The sequence below is a fragment of the Chrysochloris asiatica genome, unplaced genomic scaffold (assembly GCF_000296735.1).
Source record: "Chrysochloris asiatica unplaced genomic scaffold, ChrAsi1.0 scaffold00111, whole genome shotgun sequence".
Lineage (NCBI taxonomy): Eukaryota > Metazoa > Chordata > Mammalia > Afrosoricida > Chrysochloridae > Chrysochloris > Chrysochloris asiatica.
In genome coordinates this window covers 6,062,112-6,077,430 of record NW_006408629.1, presented here as the reverse complement: position 1 = coordinate 6,077,430, position 15,319 = coordinate 6,062,112, and the positions used below count along the sequence as shown (strand labels likewise).

Sequence of the window (15,319 nt, the reverse complement as noted above, 5' to 3'; positions counted from 1 at the left end):
ATAGTGACCCTGTATAGGGTTTCTGAGGAGCGACTGGTGAGCTTGAACTGCTGACTTCACAGTTGAAACAGATTTGCAGTCTGGCACATTAACCCACAGAGCCATACCAGGACTCCAAAGAAGTTGGCTGAATTCTTCAATGCCACCATCACTGGCTTTAGTGGTTGGTATGTAAGTTTGAATAATAGTGGTATTAAGTTGCAGGCATATGGATATTATCCAATCACAGACAGCTAGATTGATCTTGAAATATCCTTTTTGACAATTAATGCAATGCCATTCCTCATGAATTTTATATTCCCAGCATAGTAAAGCATGTGATTGTCAGATTCAAAATGGCCAATAGCAGTCCATTTCAGGTCATTAATGACTAGAACACATCTTTATGTGTTCTGTTTCATTTTTTACAACTTCCCATTTTCCTAGATACACACTTTGTACATTCCGTGTTTAGATTATCGATGTGCATTTGAAGCTTTTCTTCTACATTATGAGTTGTGCCCAATCAGTAAGTGAAGGCCCTGAAGCTTTACTCTATTCACATCATTATGGTAAACTGTACTTTGAGGAGGTAGCTCTTCCCCAGTTGTATTTTGAGTGCCTTCCAACCTGAGAGTCTCATCTTCTGACACTAGATTTGACACTGTTCTGCTGCTCTTCTTAAGGGTTTCAGTGGTTAATCATTCAGAATTAATCCATCTCTCTCTTTCTCCATTGACCGTTTTATTCTGGAAGCTCCACTGAAACTTGTCCACAATGGGTAACCCTGCTAATATTCAGAATACTAGTGGTATAACTTCCAATATTACAGGAACACTCAGGCCATTGCAGTATTACAAACTGACAGACCAGTGGTGATCTAGAGCACACATCTGCATACAAAATTAACATGCTGTTGTTGTTGTTAAGTGCCATCGAGTCGGTTCCGACCCATAGCGACCCTGTACAGGGTTTCCGAGGGTGTAAATCTTTACGGGAGTAGAAAGCCTCATCTTTCTCCCACGGAGCAGCTGGTAGTTTCGAACTGCTGACCTTAAGGTTTGCAGCCCAATTCGTAACCACTACGCTACCAGAGCTCCTTAACAAAAAGAACCAAAATTATGACAGCAGTCAGTAAATGGTCCTGGATTCATATTCATAGAAAATAACTGGCGCTGCTTTCTGTGGGTTTACAGATTATATAAAAGGAACTTTCAACTTTTTAAATATTGTAGTCTCCTGGTTTTTTCGGCAACTTTCCAGAAGCCCATGAAGATCAGAAGCTCATCCGTTAAATTCAATTATATCCAATTGACCCAGTTTATTGGATTGCACAATAACCTTCATAATAGTGTGATAACAATAAACATTGTACCGGGAAAATAAAGGAAGACAAAATAATTTTTCTTCTTAAAAATAGTAAATTATATTTATATGAATATACAAGGGTAAGTTAAAAAATCATTGGTGTCAAGGTTCCAGTTCATACATACACAGGTTTGTTCCAGTTAAAATGTAGAATAAGTATTGGACTGCTAACTGCAAGTTGGATGGTTCAAACCCAACAGTAGCTTCCTTGAAACCCTTCCTATACAGAGTCTCTATGAGTCTGAGTAAATTCGATGGCACTTTATAACAATAGCAACTACAATCAATAATACTCTTGTGCTAGTTAAGGTACCTTCAAAAACATGGATACTAAAAAGAAGCATTGTTGGAAGATCAGCTAGCTCAAAGAGCTGATCTTTCCATCAGCAAGATCAAAACTAATGAAGATGATTTTATAAAGCAAATCTTAACTGGGAATGAACCCTGGATTTACCAATACAATCCAATGAACAAGGTCTAATCAAAACAGTGACTTCTGAGAGGTTCTACTGGGCCAGTTAAATCCAAAGCAGAGAAGTCCGATGAGAAATTTATGGCAGCTATTTTTTGGAATCCCAAAGAGGTTCTTATTAGATTTTCTTGAAGGCCACAGGACATTCATAGGAGCATATTATCAAGAAGTCTTTTTTTTTTAATTAAGAACTGCATTGGTGAGAAAAAGGCCAGGAAAGTTGTGCCAAGGCATTTTTTTCCCATCATGACAATGCACCTGCTTATTTTTCAACGGTAACAAAAACTGTCCAATAAGATTTCATTGGAAAATCTTACTTCATCCACCCTATAGCTCTGATCTTGATCCTCAGACTTATTTTTGTTCTCAAAACTCAAAGAATGTAGAAAGGGAGCATGGTTTAAATCCCTTGAAGATGCCAAAACTATGATTTTGATGTAGTGTAAATCAAAGAGTACAGAATTTTTCAGGGAAGGATAGAAGAAAGAAACACTAGCTTTAAAAGTGTATAGACCTAGGTGGGGGTTATATATATTAAAAAAAAAATTGCTTCACATTCTAATATTTTTAAATAAAGGATCAATAAAGGTTTTCATGATTTTTTGCAATATTTTTTACTTACCCTCATACATAGTTAACTACAGAGTCCTGGTGTGTACATGTAGAATAAGTACTAGACTGGTCCTTGGTTCAAATCTACTAGCCACTCCTTGGAAACCCTATACAGGATTGCTGTAAGTTGGAACTAACTTGATGGTACTTAAAACAACAGCAGTAACATATAAGTATTAAGTATATTTTTGTCTCACTCATTTAATGACTATTCAAAATCTAAATGTTTTTATATCATAGGCCAATGGATGTGACCCTTACTCTGAAAGATCCCCATTATCCAGACCATGATCTTGGATTTATTTTGCTCTCAGTTGTTCTTAGCCCTAATGAAGGAGAACCCAGAGATGTGGTAAGTCTCCCCACAGCCTAGTAGGAACTTGCTCTCACCTTTTTGGTCATTGTGGGCCTTCTTTGGACCAAGTGATAATAATAAAGAGAAGCTGCCTATGAAAATCTAGCCTTGTCCTTTGTTTCTGTGAGTATCCTGGGTATTGCTATCCATGCTTATTTTATCTTTTTTATTCCATACTCCAGATCAGAACCTCTTGTTGTAAATATTGGACATGTTTGCATCTTTTATAATGTTATTTATCATATTTGTACTTGTTACATTCTAGGCAAATATCAAGTATTCATTCAGGGAATACATGTCTTAGTGAACTGAATGTCTAGAATTCCACTTTGAGGTATCCAGGCCCTCTGATTCTGTTGTCAGGTGTGTTGTAACAAAGAAAATGAGGTGAAATTATAACAGAGTCTACATTTTCTGGTATTTGATTGTTGAATGCTAAGTGAGTACTTTTCATCTTGATGGGCTTCCATATTGGTACAATCCATTTTTCAGCAGTATTTGTGCTTCCTTGCATGCCATGCTGAGAAGAGAAATTGACAAGGGATGCAGAGAAGCCGATTACTCCAGTACTGTTGAAGTGGCAAGAAAAATATTAGATTTGGCCTTCATTAGTATGCTTGCCATTGCATTTATGCCACTATTTACCAGAGATTATTTATTGACTCAATGCACTTTTATGATCAGATTGTAACACATTTTAGGAGTTGACATAATTTTTAAATCAAGGTCAAGTGTCATATTTCAGCATTGTGTATATTACTGTCTTAAACAAATGTATGATTAAAATTGTTATGTATTGTCTGTTGGAAAGGTATTATTGACCTTCCTTCCTAGATTTAGATAAAAATAGTGAATTGCAGTACCAAATTTTTGAAGTATTTTAAACTTACTGAAAATTTCACCCTTTTCTTCAAGTATTTCTTTTCATCATTTTATAAAATTAAACAATGGTTGCTATATATAATATCATACATATGTATACATAGAAAGTATTTGTTATATATAATATTTTCTAAGTATGACTTCAGTAGCCAGACTTCATCAGTGATGAAGAAATTTCTCTTTTCCAGCAAATAGTTGCTAAATAATATCTAGTGGGAGAATTTAGAATTTAGCATGGTGAAGTTCTATATACACAAGCATATGTATGCAGATGGAAAGGTGAGTGAGAAGTTTTTAAATTACAGAGAACATTTAGAGAAGGAAACTATTCATGGGAGCCTATCATTTTAGAAGACATCATTTCACCCAACATATGCCCTAGCTGACTTATCCATGTATAGGAATAAATTACATGATCATTTACTATTTTGCTCAAATAATCCTTATAGTCACCAAGGATCTATTATAAACCAGGTTCTAAACTAGATACTTAGGATATAGGAGAACTTAGATACAGTGGAGAACTAGAAAATACAATAATCACAGAAAAAATATATAAAATAACAGCTGTTTTGACTACTATGAATGAGAGACATAGGTTTCTATTAAGCACACATAAGAGAAGAATTTGTTATAGTCAGAGGGCATGGAATAGTGGAAAAGTTTCTCTGAGAAAATAAAAATCTGAAACAAGACTAGGAGTTAATACAATAAACACCAAGAAGAGAGGAAGTATTTCAAATCTAGGAAGAAGCACATGCAAAGACCCTGTGGCAAGAAAAAACATACTACATTCCAGGTACTGGTGTTTAGGGAAAGTGGAAGCAAACAAATGTAGGGAATCATAGTACATGATGACCGTGCAACAGAAGGGAGATGCTCAGACTGTGCAGTGCTCAGTAGCCATGTTAAGATTTGTGGTCTTCTCTGAAAAAGCAATGAGGAGCTACTAAAGCAGGAAGTGGTATAATCACATTTGCCTTTTGAAAATATTTCTGTATCTGTATTGTGGAAAACAGATTAAAGCAGTAAAATGAATGTTTGGAGATCAGTTAGGAGGCTATTTCAGAAATCCAGATGAAAGATGTCAGAAGTAGAGATGGAGGGAGAAGAACAGGTTTATCTGTAGGAGGTAAAGTCAACAAAACTTGGTGAGAGAATATTCTTGCTTTGGGGTTTTATTGTATTTTAATAAAGCCATAATCTCATAAGTTAAAATGTCTGTCATGAGAGGTCTTGTGTGTCCAAAACCATCCAAATATTGCAATATGACTGGAGGTTTGACAATAGTCTGCTGAGTTTTTACATTAAAGAGTTATTTATTAAGTACTCTAAAATGAAACTGAGGACTATAGGGATCAAGTTAGTGCCAAGAGATCTTACGATGAAGCTACTGAGTTGTTCTGAATTACACCAAAGAATATGTCAGCATAAGCAAATTATTTCCCAACATTACTTATTTTTCAACAATTCTTTCTAAAATTCTTCAGTTTTCCTGACTGTCCAAACTTGCTTTATAAGCACAGTGTCTTTTTGTTTGTTGGTTGGTTTAAAGTTTTTATTGTGAATTGAGTAAAATTTACAGGGCAGATCATCAGTTTTACATTCAACAAAGCTTACACCTTGTTTCATTACAACAATTATAATCCCCTCCATGTGTTATCAGTTAACAGTATCTCTCTCCATTCACTTTAGCTCTTAAAAAAATTTTTTTTAACACTAAGGTATATATAATAATTTACACTACCAAAGGGCACATTCTGCAAGTCTGCCTCCTGGCCACAGCTCTTAAGCTCTCTCGTCCCATGAATCTAGGGTCCTCAGCTGTTCCCTCTCTCCATGTCCCCATCTCTGTTTCCATCTCTGGTGTGGCTGCTTCTACAATGTCTCTTTTTTTTCACATTTTAAAAACTTTTCATTGTAAATGGCTTTACAGAGCAGATAATCAGTTTTACATTCACCATATCACACATTTTGTTTTGTCTCAATAATTGTATTCCCTTCAATGTAGTATCACTTATCCCTCTTCCTCCCTGTGGTTATAATTTCCATTCCTTCCTCTTGCTCGACCCTTTTGAGCTTTGTCCTTGGTCTCAAATGGTTGACTGTTCTGTAGTGTGATGTACCTTACCAATGTTGTTGTCCACCCTATATACCTGTCTATTACTTGACTGAAAATTGAGCCCAAGTGTGAGTTTCATTCTAGTCCTGAAGGGTGGCCAAGGGTCATAGTCTCAGTTTCCTTCACTCTCTTTCTGGCCAGTAAAGCTAGTTTTTATAATTTTGAGTTTTGTTCTACATTGTCTCCCATTTTATCCAGGACCTTCTAATGTGATCCCTTTTTGAGTAGTTTGTGGTGGTAACTGGGCACCATCTAGTTCTCAGATACAGTGTCTTTTTAACTAAAGAATCATTTTAAAATATCATGGTGCCTGAGAGCTGATTATTTTTAATGTAGCAAATAAATAGGAAAGAGAATATGTAGAGTTTTATGAACCTAATGTTGTTCATCTTCCTTCATTTACCCCCTTTTCTTCTCTTCATTGTCTGCCAAGCCACACTTATTCTCTTAACACAAATACTCTCTTGAAATCCTATGTCAGTTCATTGATTGAATTCACTTTGCTCAAGCTTTTTTGGAAACAATCTCTTACTGCCAAGCATTTTTCATTCACTGCCTACTTGATGCCCTACCTTTTCAGAGTTCATGATAGCATTGGACATTGGAATTTATTTTGCTGGGTTGACTAAAAAATGGTGTCTTCTTGCCTCCCACACTGTTACTGACTACCACTTGGCTTCCTACCTCTTCAGCACAGAAACAAGTGGTGAGGCCAGAACTCAGAAGAGACACAATGGTTTCAGCCTTTCCAGAGCTGGCAGCTGGCAGGTGAACATCCTCACACTTTCTATCTTGACCTCTAAACCTGAGGATGCAGAGAGAAGCGTGGCTATACTGGGGAATATAGCACCTAACCTCTTTTTGTGTCTTTGATTAATAGCCAAGGACTTGGGATTGGTTGTAGAGAAGCAAACTGTCAAGGGGAGGGAGAGAAGGACTAAACAACCCCTCCCATACCATAGTAAATTCTATTGAGAACCAATATGGTACTTGGCTAGTCTCATACCTGAGATTTGAATCTGAACTTCTAAGTGTATGCTTTACATTATGAAAATTTCCAACAAATATATATAGATTTACTTTTTTGTTGTTTGTTTGTGTTGTCTATATAATGGTTCTATAACTATTTTATTAAGCTCTCTAAAATGGTTAATCAACACTAGTCATTAGACTTTTGGAACTCTGAACCTAAAGTACTTGTAGGCATATATTCAAAATTAAAAAGAAGAAAGAAAGAAATTATTGATCATCTACTGAGCTTTATGTTAAATCCTATAACACTCCCATTTTTCTTCTTTGCCACATATGTTCCCTTATTTGTAACGTCTGTCCTAACCATAAACTCCTTCATAGATCACCTTCTCTCAGGTCTAAATTGTCTTCAGTCTTACTTATCCTACCTATAGTTTGTCTGTACTCCATCATATCACCACTGAACAAAATGTATGTAAATAATGTTTGCCTCTGACTGACTTTCTTATAATGATTCCTAGTGGTTGGTCAATGGGTTGTAGACTAAATCACTGCAAGGGTTTGAAAGGATGCTTCAAAGAACCAAGACAAGGTACTTTAATTTTTGATTCTTGTTCAACATTCATAATCCTTAAGTTGTAATAAACAATATTAAATAATTGTTTAACATTCTTTATTAAGTTTTTATAATTGCATTCTAATGATAATCTGCTTTAATCCAGGTTGTATTGTTCTATTCAAAGATGACAATGTATTATAATCTCAAAGCACTGTATTTTCTTCATTTTGCAACATTTCTAGTGGTAGCTAATCATATATCTCTGTGCTGTATATGAAATTTCCTCATTAAAAACAACAATCAAATTAGATATTCATTACCTGAAATACTTAGCCTACTGCTACAGTTAAAAAGTTATGCTGAATTTCCATAAATTATTCTCTCCAAAATTTCAGGGGCAAATATTATTTAGAAATATTGAAATTAAAAATGTGGCAAACCAGGAATCAGTTACTGTCTGCTTCACAATTTCATTTTGTATTTATTCCGAATGATGTATAAGAAAGGCCTAGAGAATAGTTTTGTATTGACTCTTATGGAGCAAAGTTATTAAAGTTCTGTTCTCTTCCACTATTATCTCAGATATAATGTAAGCTTCAAGAACTTGAATCTGTAGTTCAAAGACCACATTTTTATGCCTGTGTTTATAAAACTTTACTAAATATGTTATGTGTAGTAAAATGAAGAATGTAAGAGATGAGTTTTCAAAGTTTTTAAACAATAAATCCCTAACAATCAAGAAGGAAATAGAACATTAGCTTTAAGAAAAGGCCCTTAAAAAGGAGGAAGAAATAAATGACTAGAAATACAGAGTATTTGGCTTTACAAAGTGCTAAGATTTCTAAATCAGTTATCTTGTGAGTTTTTTATGCTCTGTTAATACTGATAATTTGTTCCATGAATAATGCAGCTGGGATGATTTCTACTTGTGTGGATTGCCAGTTTTGGGTAACAGTAAAGCTGAAGAAAAGACTGGGGGAAAAAATCTATTAGACTACTGAATCTACTAGAACTTCTGTAAAGCATGCAACAGCTAATTACAGCAATTTTAGAAGTGTAGTATGAGCAACAACAAAAGTGTTTCATTGTTGGCTATATTAAAACCTTCTCCATTAAGTTCATGATTGAGTCTTTAAAACTAAATACTATATTTGAACATATATGTGTGTGTGTGTGTGTGTTTAAGTTTCCAGCCTTGTATATACAACCAAAACTATTATGGTGGGGCATGCTAATGAGTTGCATGGCAAAAGAGTCATTTCTGTTTTGAGTGCATGTCCTGTTTCTGACCTGCAAAAGTGTGCAATGTGTGTCCTTTATCTGGTATTTTAGTTTGATCGTGTGTTTGAGTTCTTTCTGGCTCTTTTCTTAGCAGAGTTCAATCCACAGCTTTCTTCATTGGAGAATCTGTGAAATAAAAGTGAGTTGATTTGTGTTACACACTCTTTTAGATAACCTATACCTACATATCACTTGGCTAAAGCAAAATAAAATAGAAAATTCTAAGAAACATATGAATTGACCCTAGTTCACTTGTAGTGAATCTAATCTATTTCTCATGTTGGTTTATGTTCCACATATTTCAGAATTATTCCATAGTTGGAAAGCTATCTATTTAAAAATAATTAAATATATACATTTTGTAAAATGTATGTACTATAATCTCTAATTAGCCTACGCTTTTAAAAATATCTAAGTAGCTGTATAATTAATGAAAACATCACTAAAATAAAGGATAAAGTGAAAAGTAGATTGAGACTGTGAAATCTTCTGGAAACATTTCATCTACTGTAGGTCATATTTTTATGCTACTTGTTCTCTTTATTCGCTTTAGGAGAGAACAAGCTGCTACTCATTAATATAAGAATTTTCATTGTACTATTATAATATTTAATAATAACACTTTCAAAAAGAAATTCATATGTTTCTCAGTTGAAGTTAAGATCATAGAGCAAAAATCATGCCTTATTTTTCTAGAACATGCTTTACCTCCTATCTTTAACATTCCCTAAACAATCTTTCTTTTCTAACATGTCTCACAAATAGCAAAGGTAACATTATGGAATATTAACAGCATATCTGTTGTACTCTTTTTTTTTTTTTTTTACTTTTTTACTGCTTCCAGTTCAGTGAATCAACCTTAACCCAACTATCTAAATAGAAAAGACACGTGATATTTAAATGACTCAGCTAGTTAGCAGATATTTTGTTATAAAATCAAGGACCATTTTGAGAGTCACTGAATCTAATAATAGAATGGTAGCTACTGTATCCGAAAAAGGATGTGTTGGTTCACGTAACTGACAAAGCAATTGTATTTATATTTAGTGTAATCTCTTTCTGTTTATATTAGTTTCTCAGTCTGAAAAATAATATCATACAGTCTGTTTATAAAACTAATGTTCGGTGACAGAAAAAGGGGTGGGGGGAGATTCTATATTTGTTTGCTTTCCATTTGTTGTTGTTGCATGCCATTAAGCCAGTTCTGACTCACAGACCCAATATAGGGTTTTTAAGGAGCAGTTGATGGGTTTGAACTACTGACCTTGTGGTTCTCAGTCCAGCACTGGTCCTTCAGGGTTCAAAGTCAGGGTCAAAGCTGGGTGTGGAGCTGTAAGATAAGCACTGGATTGCTAACTGCAAGGTTGGTGATTCAAACCCCATGAACAGCTTCTTGGAAACTCTATACAGGGTTTCTATGAATCAGAACCAACTGGAGGACATTTAACAAAAGGTCAGGGTCAGGGGTGTAAAGAGAGTAGTGAGCGTTTAGACACAGTCTCAAAATTGTGCTTACCTCGTCTTCCAATTTCAAGAAGAATAAACACTGATAGCAGTAACACAGCAACAGAAATGCCTTTCTACTCCTCTCCCCTTATCCAGCTGCCTCAGTCAGATGCCTTTCATAGTATTTGCGGTGACTCATCGGGCACTTTTTGAGACTTGTAATCCAGGACAAGTACTCCCCTTTCTGTTCCCCATTGCTTTGCCTTTGCATCTACTGTCCTTGAGGAAAGACACTGTGCCTATCAGGTTAATAAAAACTGCCTAGAGGCACCCCCTTCAAGCAGCACCCAGGACATGTGCCAGACCTATCATACCTCTGATTGGGGATATGACTTTGAGCAACACTATTCCTGTATATTGACTAGTGTAGAATGAGATTCTACTCTCTCTAACATTCTAGAGACCCCCTTTTCATAGTATATAGTCTTTATAGAATGGAATTTTATATTACAAGAATCTTAAATGCTAGATGATGGTGGTAAATGACCATGAGTTAAGAGATTCTCCTTTTCCTTCCCCCCCATTTTTTCTCCTTATTTTTATTGTTCAACTTGCTTTGGCTCAAAACATTGTTGTTAGGAATTACAAGTTATTGTCCTTTGAAACTCTGCTTTCTGAGAAAGTGGAGCATTTATTATCTGACTCGTATAGGGACAGTTTTTGTGAGTATTGTTGTTGTTGTTATGTGCCGTGGAGTCAGTTCCATATAGCATATCACAAAAGTATTTGGCTTCCAATTACCTTTTGGTGATGATGGAGTAAATGGCTGTGATGATGGTGATGATAATAGTACTCATAACAAAGATTTATTCAACATCAACAGCAGATATTTATCACATGGATATCTAACGGATGTCCATCTCCACAACCCAGTGGTGGTTTTTGTTCCTTCAAAGTGAATTGCACGCCAATACTTAGAAAACATATGAAATATTAACTATTATAATAGTTGAAAATAACACTTTGCAATTTCTTGGCCCATTTGAAAAAATAAATCAAGGAATTATTATAATATTATACAATCGACTACTCTTGTATGTTTTGGTCAGTATTTAATGCTGGGTATATATGTTGTTGTTGTTGTTAGGTGCCATCGAGTCAGTACTGACTCACAGGGACCTTATGCACAGCAGAACGAAACACTGCCCGATTCTGGGCTAACCTCACTACTGTTGCCACGCTTGAGTCCATCAATGCTGCCACTTGGCTAATCCATCTCATTGGGGGTCTTCCTCTTTTTCTCTGACCCTTCACCTTACCAAACATGATATCCTTCTCTATTGACCGGTCCCTCCTGACAATATGTCCGAAGTATATAGATACTTGAATTCTGATGTGGTGCTGTAGGATAAGCACTGGACTGCTAACTGAAAGGTCAAGTCCACCAGTTGCTCCTCAGAACCCCTGTACATGGTTGCTATGAGTCAAAACTGACTGATGGCACTTAGCAACAGGAAATATATAGCTAAAATATGACCTGTAAAGCCACTATATAGAGAAAATAGAAATGTAATCACACTTTTTACAATTTTGTGACTTTCTTATATCCTAGCAAAGAACGTCTACATAATTCCATTTTCTTGGTTTGAGTAAAAAATTGGCTTCCAGATGACAGTCTTATATTAAAATCTTTTTTCTTCTTTGTGTATTTGTATTCCATGGGTAGTTTCTAAAATACTCCTGCTTAAGAGTGAATTCTACTGAAGTAGATATAGTTCTTAAAAGTACCAGTACACTCCCTAGGTATATAAATATGGTAAGCAAACATTACTATAATCCATATTTTCTCTCCAACTAGTCCCTATCCTCTACTTGATCTGTCTGAAAGATAGACAGGAGATAGACGTCAATCAGAAAGGTTAATGCCTCAGTATTCATTTCAAAAAAAATGAGAGGAAATAAAAACCTTTGCATTTATATGATTTGTTTCATGCAATATACTAAAGATTTTGCACATCCATCACAAACCTCCCTAGCCTTAACTAAAACTTTTGGTCACAAATAATTCTTATTATGGTATAAGTACACTTGTATGTTTGGGATAAACATCAGGCAAGATCCGCTAATACAAGCAACAATATGTACCACTTTTTTAGTAAAAAAAACATTTGTAGTCACTGAAGTAACCAAAAATTATTTCAAAACAGAGACAATTTGAGGATGCCACCAAGCAACAAACTTTGAATGTGTTCCAAAACAAAGATTATTACATGCCTGGTAAAGGCATATAAATTACTGCTACCACCTCCACCTCCACCAAAAGGAAAAATTGCCAATCATGAAACTTAATGTGTTTCGGTTTTGTTTTTTTTGTTTTTTTTTTTTAATGAACAATAATTAAAATATTTCAACATTTCTATTCTATTTCAAATATATTGTCCCGTTTCTTTGCACAGAAGAATAAAACCAGTGAACTCTCACCAGAAAGACTGCTTGAATGTTAAAGGTGCTTCTAGTTACATATACCTGTTTTTTGAAAGCCATTTTTGTCTTGTGTAGTTGTTGCTGGAAACTCTTTGTTGTTTAAAGAGCTAATAAGTGTTCCATTTCCTCTAGAAAACAATGGGCTGCCCTATTCTGTACTTGAGTGAAAAGATAATTAAAATGCTTTATTTCATTTACAGACAATGCTAATGAGGAAGAGTTGGAAAAGATCAAGTAAGGTAAAGCTTTTCTTGAGAATTCTCAGTTGCTTTCCCAAACCTCTCTCATACTTATTCAAACTATTCCACAGGATTTCATCACTGTTCAAATATTGTTTTACCATAGACTTTAAGGACTCCATGTGATGCTTTTTTAAGTAAATAGAAATCACACTGATTAGTAGCACCCAAATCACCCTCTTGCTAACTTCTGGTCACTTCTCAACATCATTCTCAGCATCTGGTCTCTGATATGTCTACAACAGGGTCTAGAAAATCTCTTTGCTCCAATTTAGAAATAAAATGATCAGGCTGTTGGATTAGGGACACTCCAGACAGGAGGAAGAGCCATAAAACTGAATGCTTTTATTCACGAAAGTATGAATATGAAGTTCTTTAAATTCAAAATCCCTATATGACTACATCTTGGGTACATGTAATGAGAATGCTTTTCCACCATTGTCTCCTCTCACTTCACGAAATAAATGACTCAGAAGTGAGATAGGTTTATGGTTATCATAATTTACTATATCCTGGGTAGTCTTATAAAAATTTTTCTATATAATATACAGAGCCCTGGTGTAGCTCTGTAGGATAGACACTGGACCTGCTAACCCCAGTAACAGCAAGGTCGGCAGTTCACACCCACTAGTCGCTCTTGTAAACCCTATACATCATCATTATGAGTCATAACTGACTCAGCAGCACACAACATGTAATAATATGAACTAAACTTTTAATTTGCTCAGTGGTAGCACCACCCTTGGACACAGGTCATCATCAAGATGAAATTGGAACAGACCTAGAAACAAATCAAAGGCATTTTACTTGTAAAAACCATATTGCAAAAATTGTAGTTAAAAAGTCATTATTTCTTTTTAATGGTGACTCATTTTTTTAGACCCTGGTACATGGCAATTTTTCTTTTCCATTCTTATTGAATCATGCTATCACTTAAGTTTTTCTTTGCTTTTGCCATTTTTATTACTGTAAATTAAGAAACTACTTATATAAGAAAATGGTTTCATATTATAATGATGTTTTAATATGTTTTAGCAAGTATTTCTTTCTATTCATTTACTCCACAATCTTATAGAATTAATGACTGAAAGGTAATTTAGTTCATAATAATTTAGGACAATTTAAAACTTTCCTTTAACATTTTTTTTAAGTGAAGAACATTTTAAGGAAAATTGCTGAGTATTTCTAACTTTGTGTTCACTGTATTTTACTGATTAAAGTATCAGGAAGCTTAAAAGATACGTTTATACTATTCATTTTTGTACTACTTTTTTTTCTTTGCAATTGTACTCTTAAAATAATGCATTTATTAAAAGTATATATACTTTAAAAATTCATTAAATTGGACTTTCCCCATTATGTATCTATAGTATAATATATTTGTATAAAATACTTGTATAATATACTTGTATAAAAATACAACAAAACATGTAGCAATATCATTTCTTCCAGGTATAGTTAAAATGTAATTCTAGAACAGGTTATTACACAGTATTTACTATTAATTAACAGGAATTACCCCTTTTATTGTAGAATTTAAAAATTAATTAATATTTTTTAATATTTCTTTTGTAAAAACATTTAATTTTATTTAATAAACTATGTAAAAATAAAGCGAATCTTCAGTCTACAAAAAATTAAATGAATAATGAATATCTATGCTCCACTATTTTTATATCTGAAATTATCAGAGTTTATATTTATTATTCAAGATCCATTGGACATTCAAACTGGTACACTTTTATAGCTTTCCATTGAAGATACAGCAAAACTGGAGATCATTTATATTAATATAGCATAGATATTCTTTTAGTATGATGTAGATAGCATAGTAGCATAAAAAAAAGTGACTTAATTCTGAAAAATTGACCATCTTCCATACAAAAAAAATAGAATAATGCTGTTACTTCCATTCTATACCTAGTATCCCACATGGGATCAACTGTATAATAACTGTGTTTATTTGGGAACTTCCACAGTTGCTTTATGTGTCTAAATTCAGATTTTGAAAGTAAGAAAAAGAAAAATCATTTATGGATTTGAGTAGGAATGGGAACTACGGTGATATTTCAAGAATAGACTAAGGAGTATAGAACACAAATGGTCACTATATAAGTCTCAAGTGAAAAGGATTATATATAATATATATTACATATTATGGTATATGCATATTATATGAGGGAAAGTAAAAAAAGTATTGCTACTAAATCATAAAACCCCTTATTAAGCAAAAATATCAGAATGTGAAGCTATTGTTTCTCTACATATCTTCCATCTAAATCTGTACACTTCTGAATGTGGTGGTTTCATCCCTATAAGATTTCCCCCCAAAATTTTCTAAGCTCTTCAATTTACATCCGATCAAATTTGACATCTTCAAGGGACTCAAATCTTGTTCTTTTGAAATGTTCTTTCAGTTTGGGGTATAAAAAGATGCCTGATGGGGCAAAATCAGGGCCATAAGGTTTCCCAGTGAAATGCTTGTAAGACAGTCCTTGCAACCTTCAAATATGTAGAGAATGAGCAAATGTATTGTCATGTTGAATAA

The 15,319-nt window shown here is 34.2% G+C and overlaps 1 protein-coding gene across 1 annotated transcript in view; it reads left to right on the top strand.

Moving 5' to 3' along the window:
- MCTP1 (multiple C2 domains, transmembrane 1) overlaps nucleotides 1-15,319 on the top strand; it is a 956,699-nt gene that overhangs the window by 597,007 nt on the left and 344,373 nt on the right. The window contains exons 5-6 of the mRNA XM_006867878.1: nucleotides 2,672-2,783; nucleotides 12,733-12,771. Of these exons, the coding sequence (XP_006867940.1) occupies nucleotides 2,672-2,783; nucleotides 12,733-12,771 (151 nt within the window). The remainder of the gene's footprint in view (nucleotides 1-2,671; nucleotides 2,784-12,732; nucleotides 12,772-15,319) is intronic.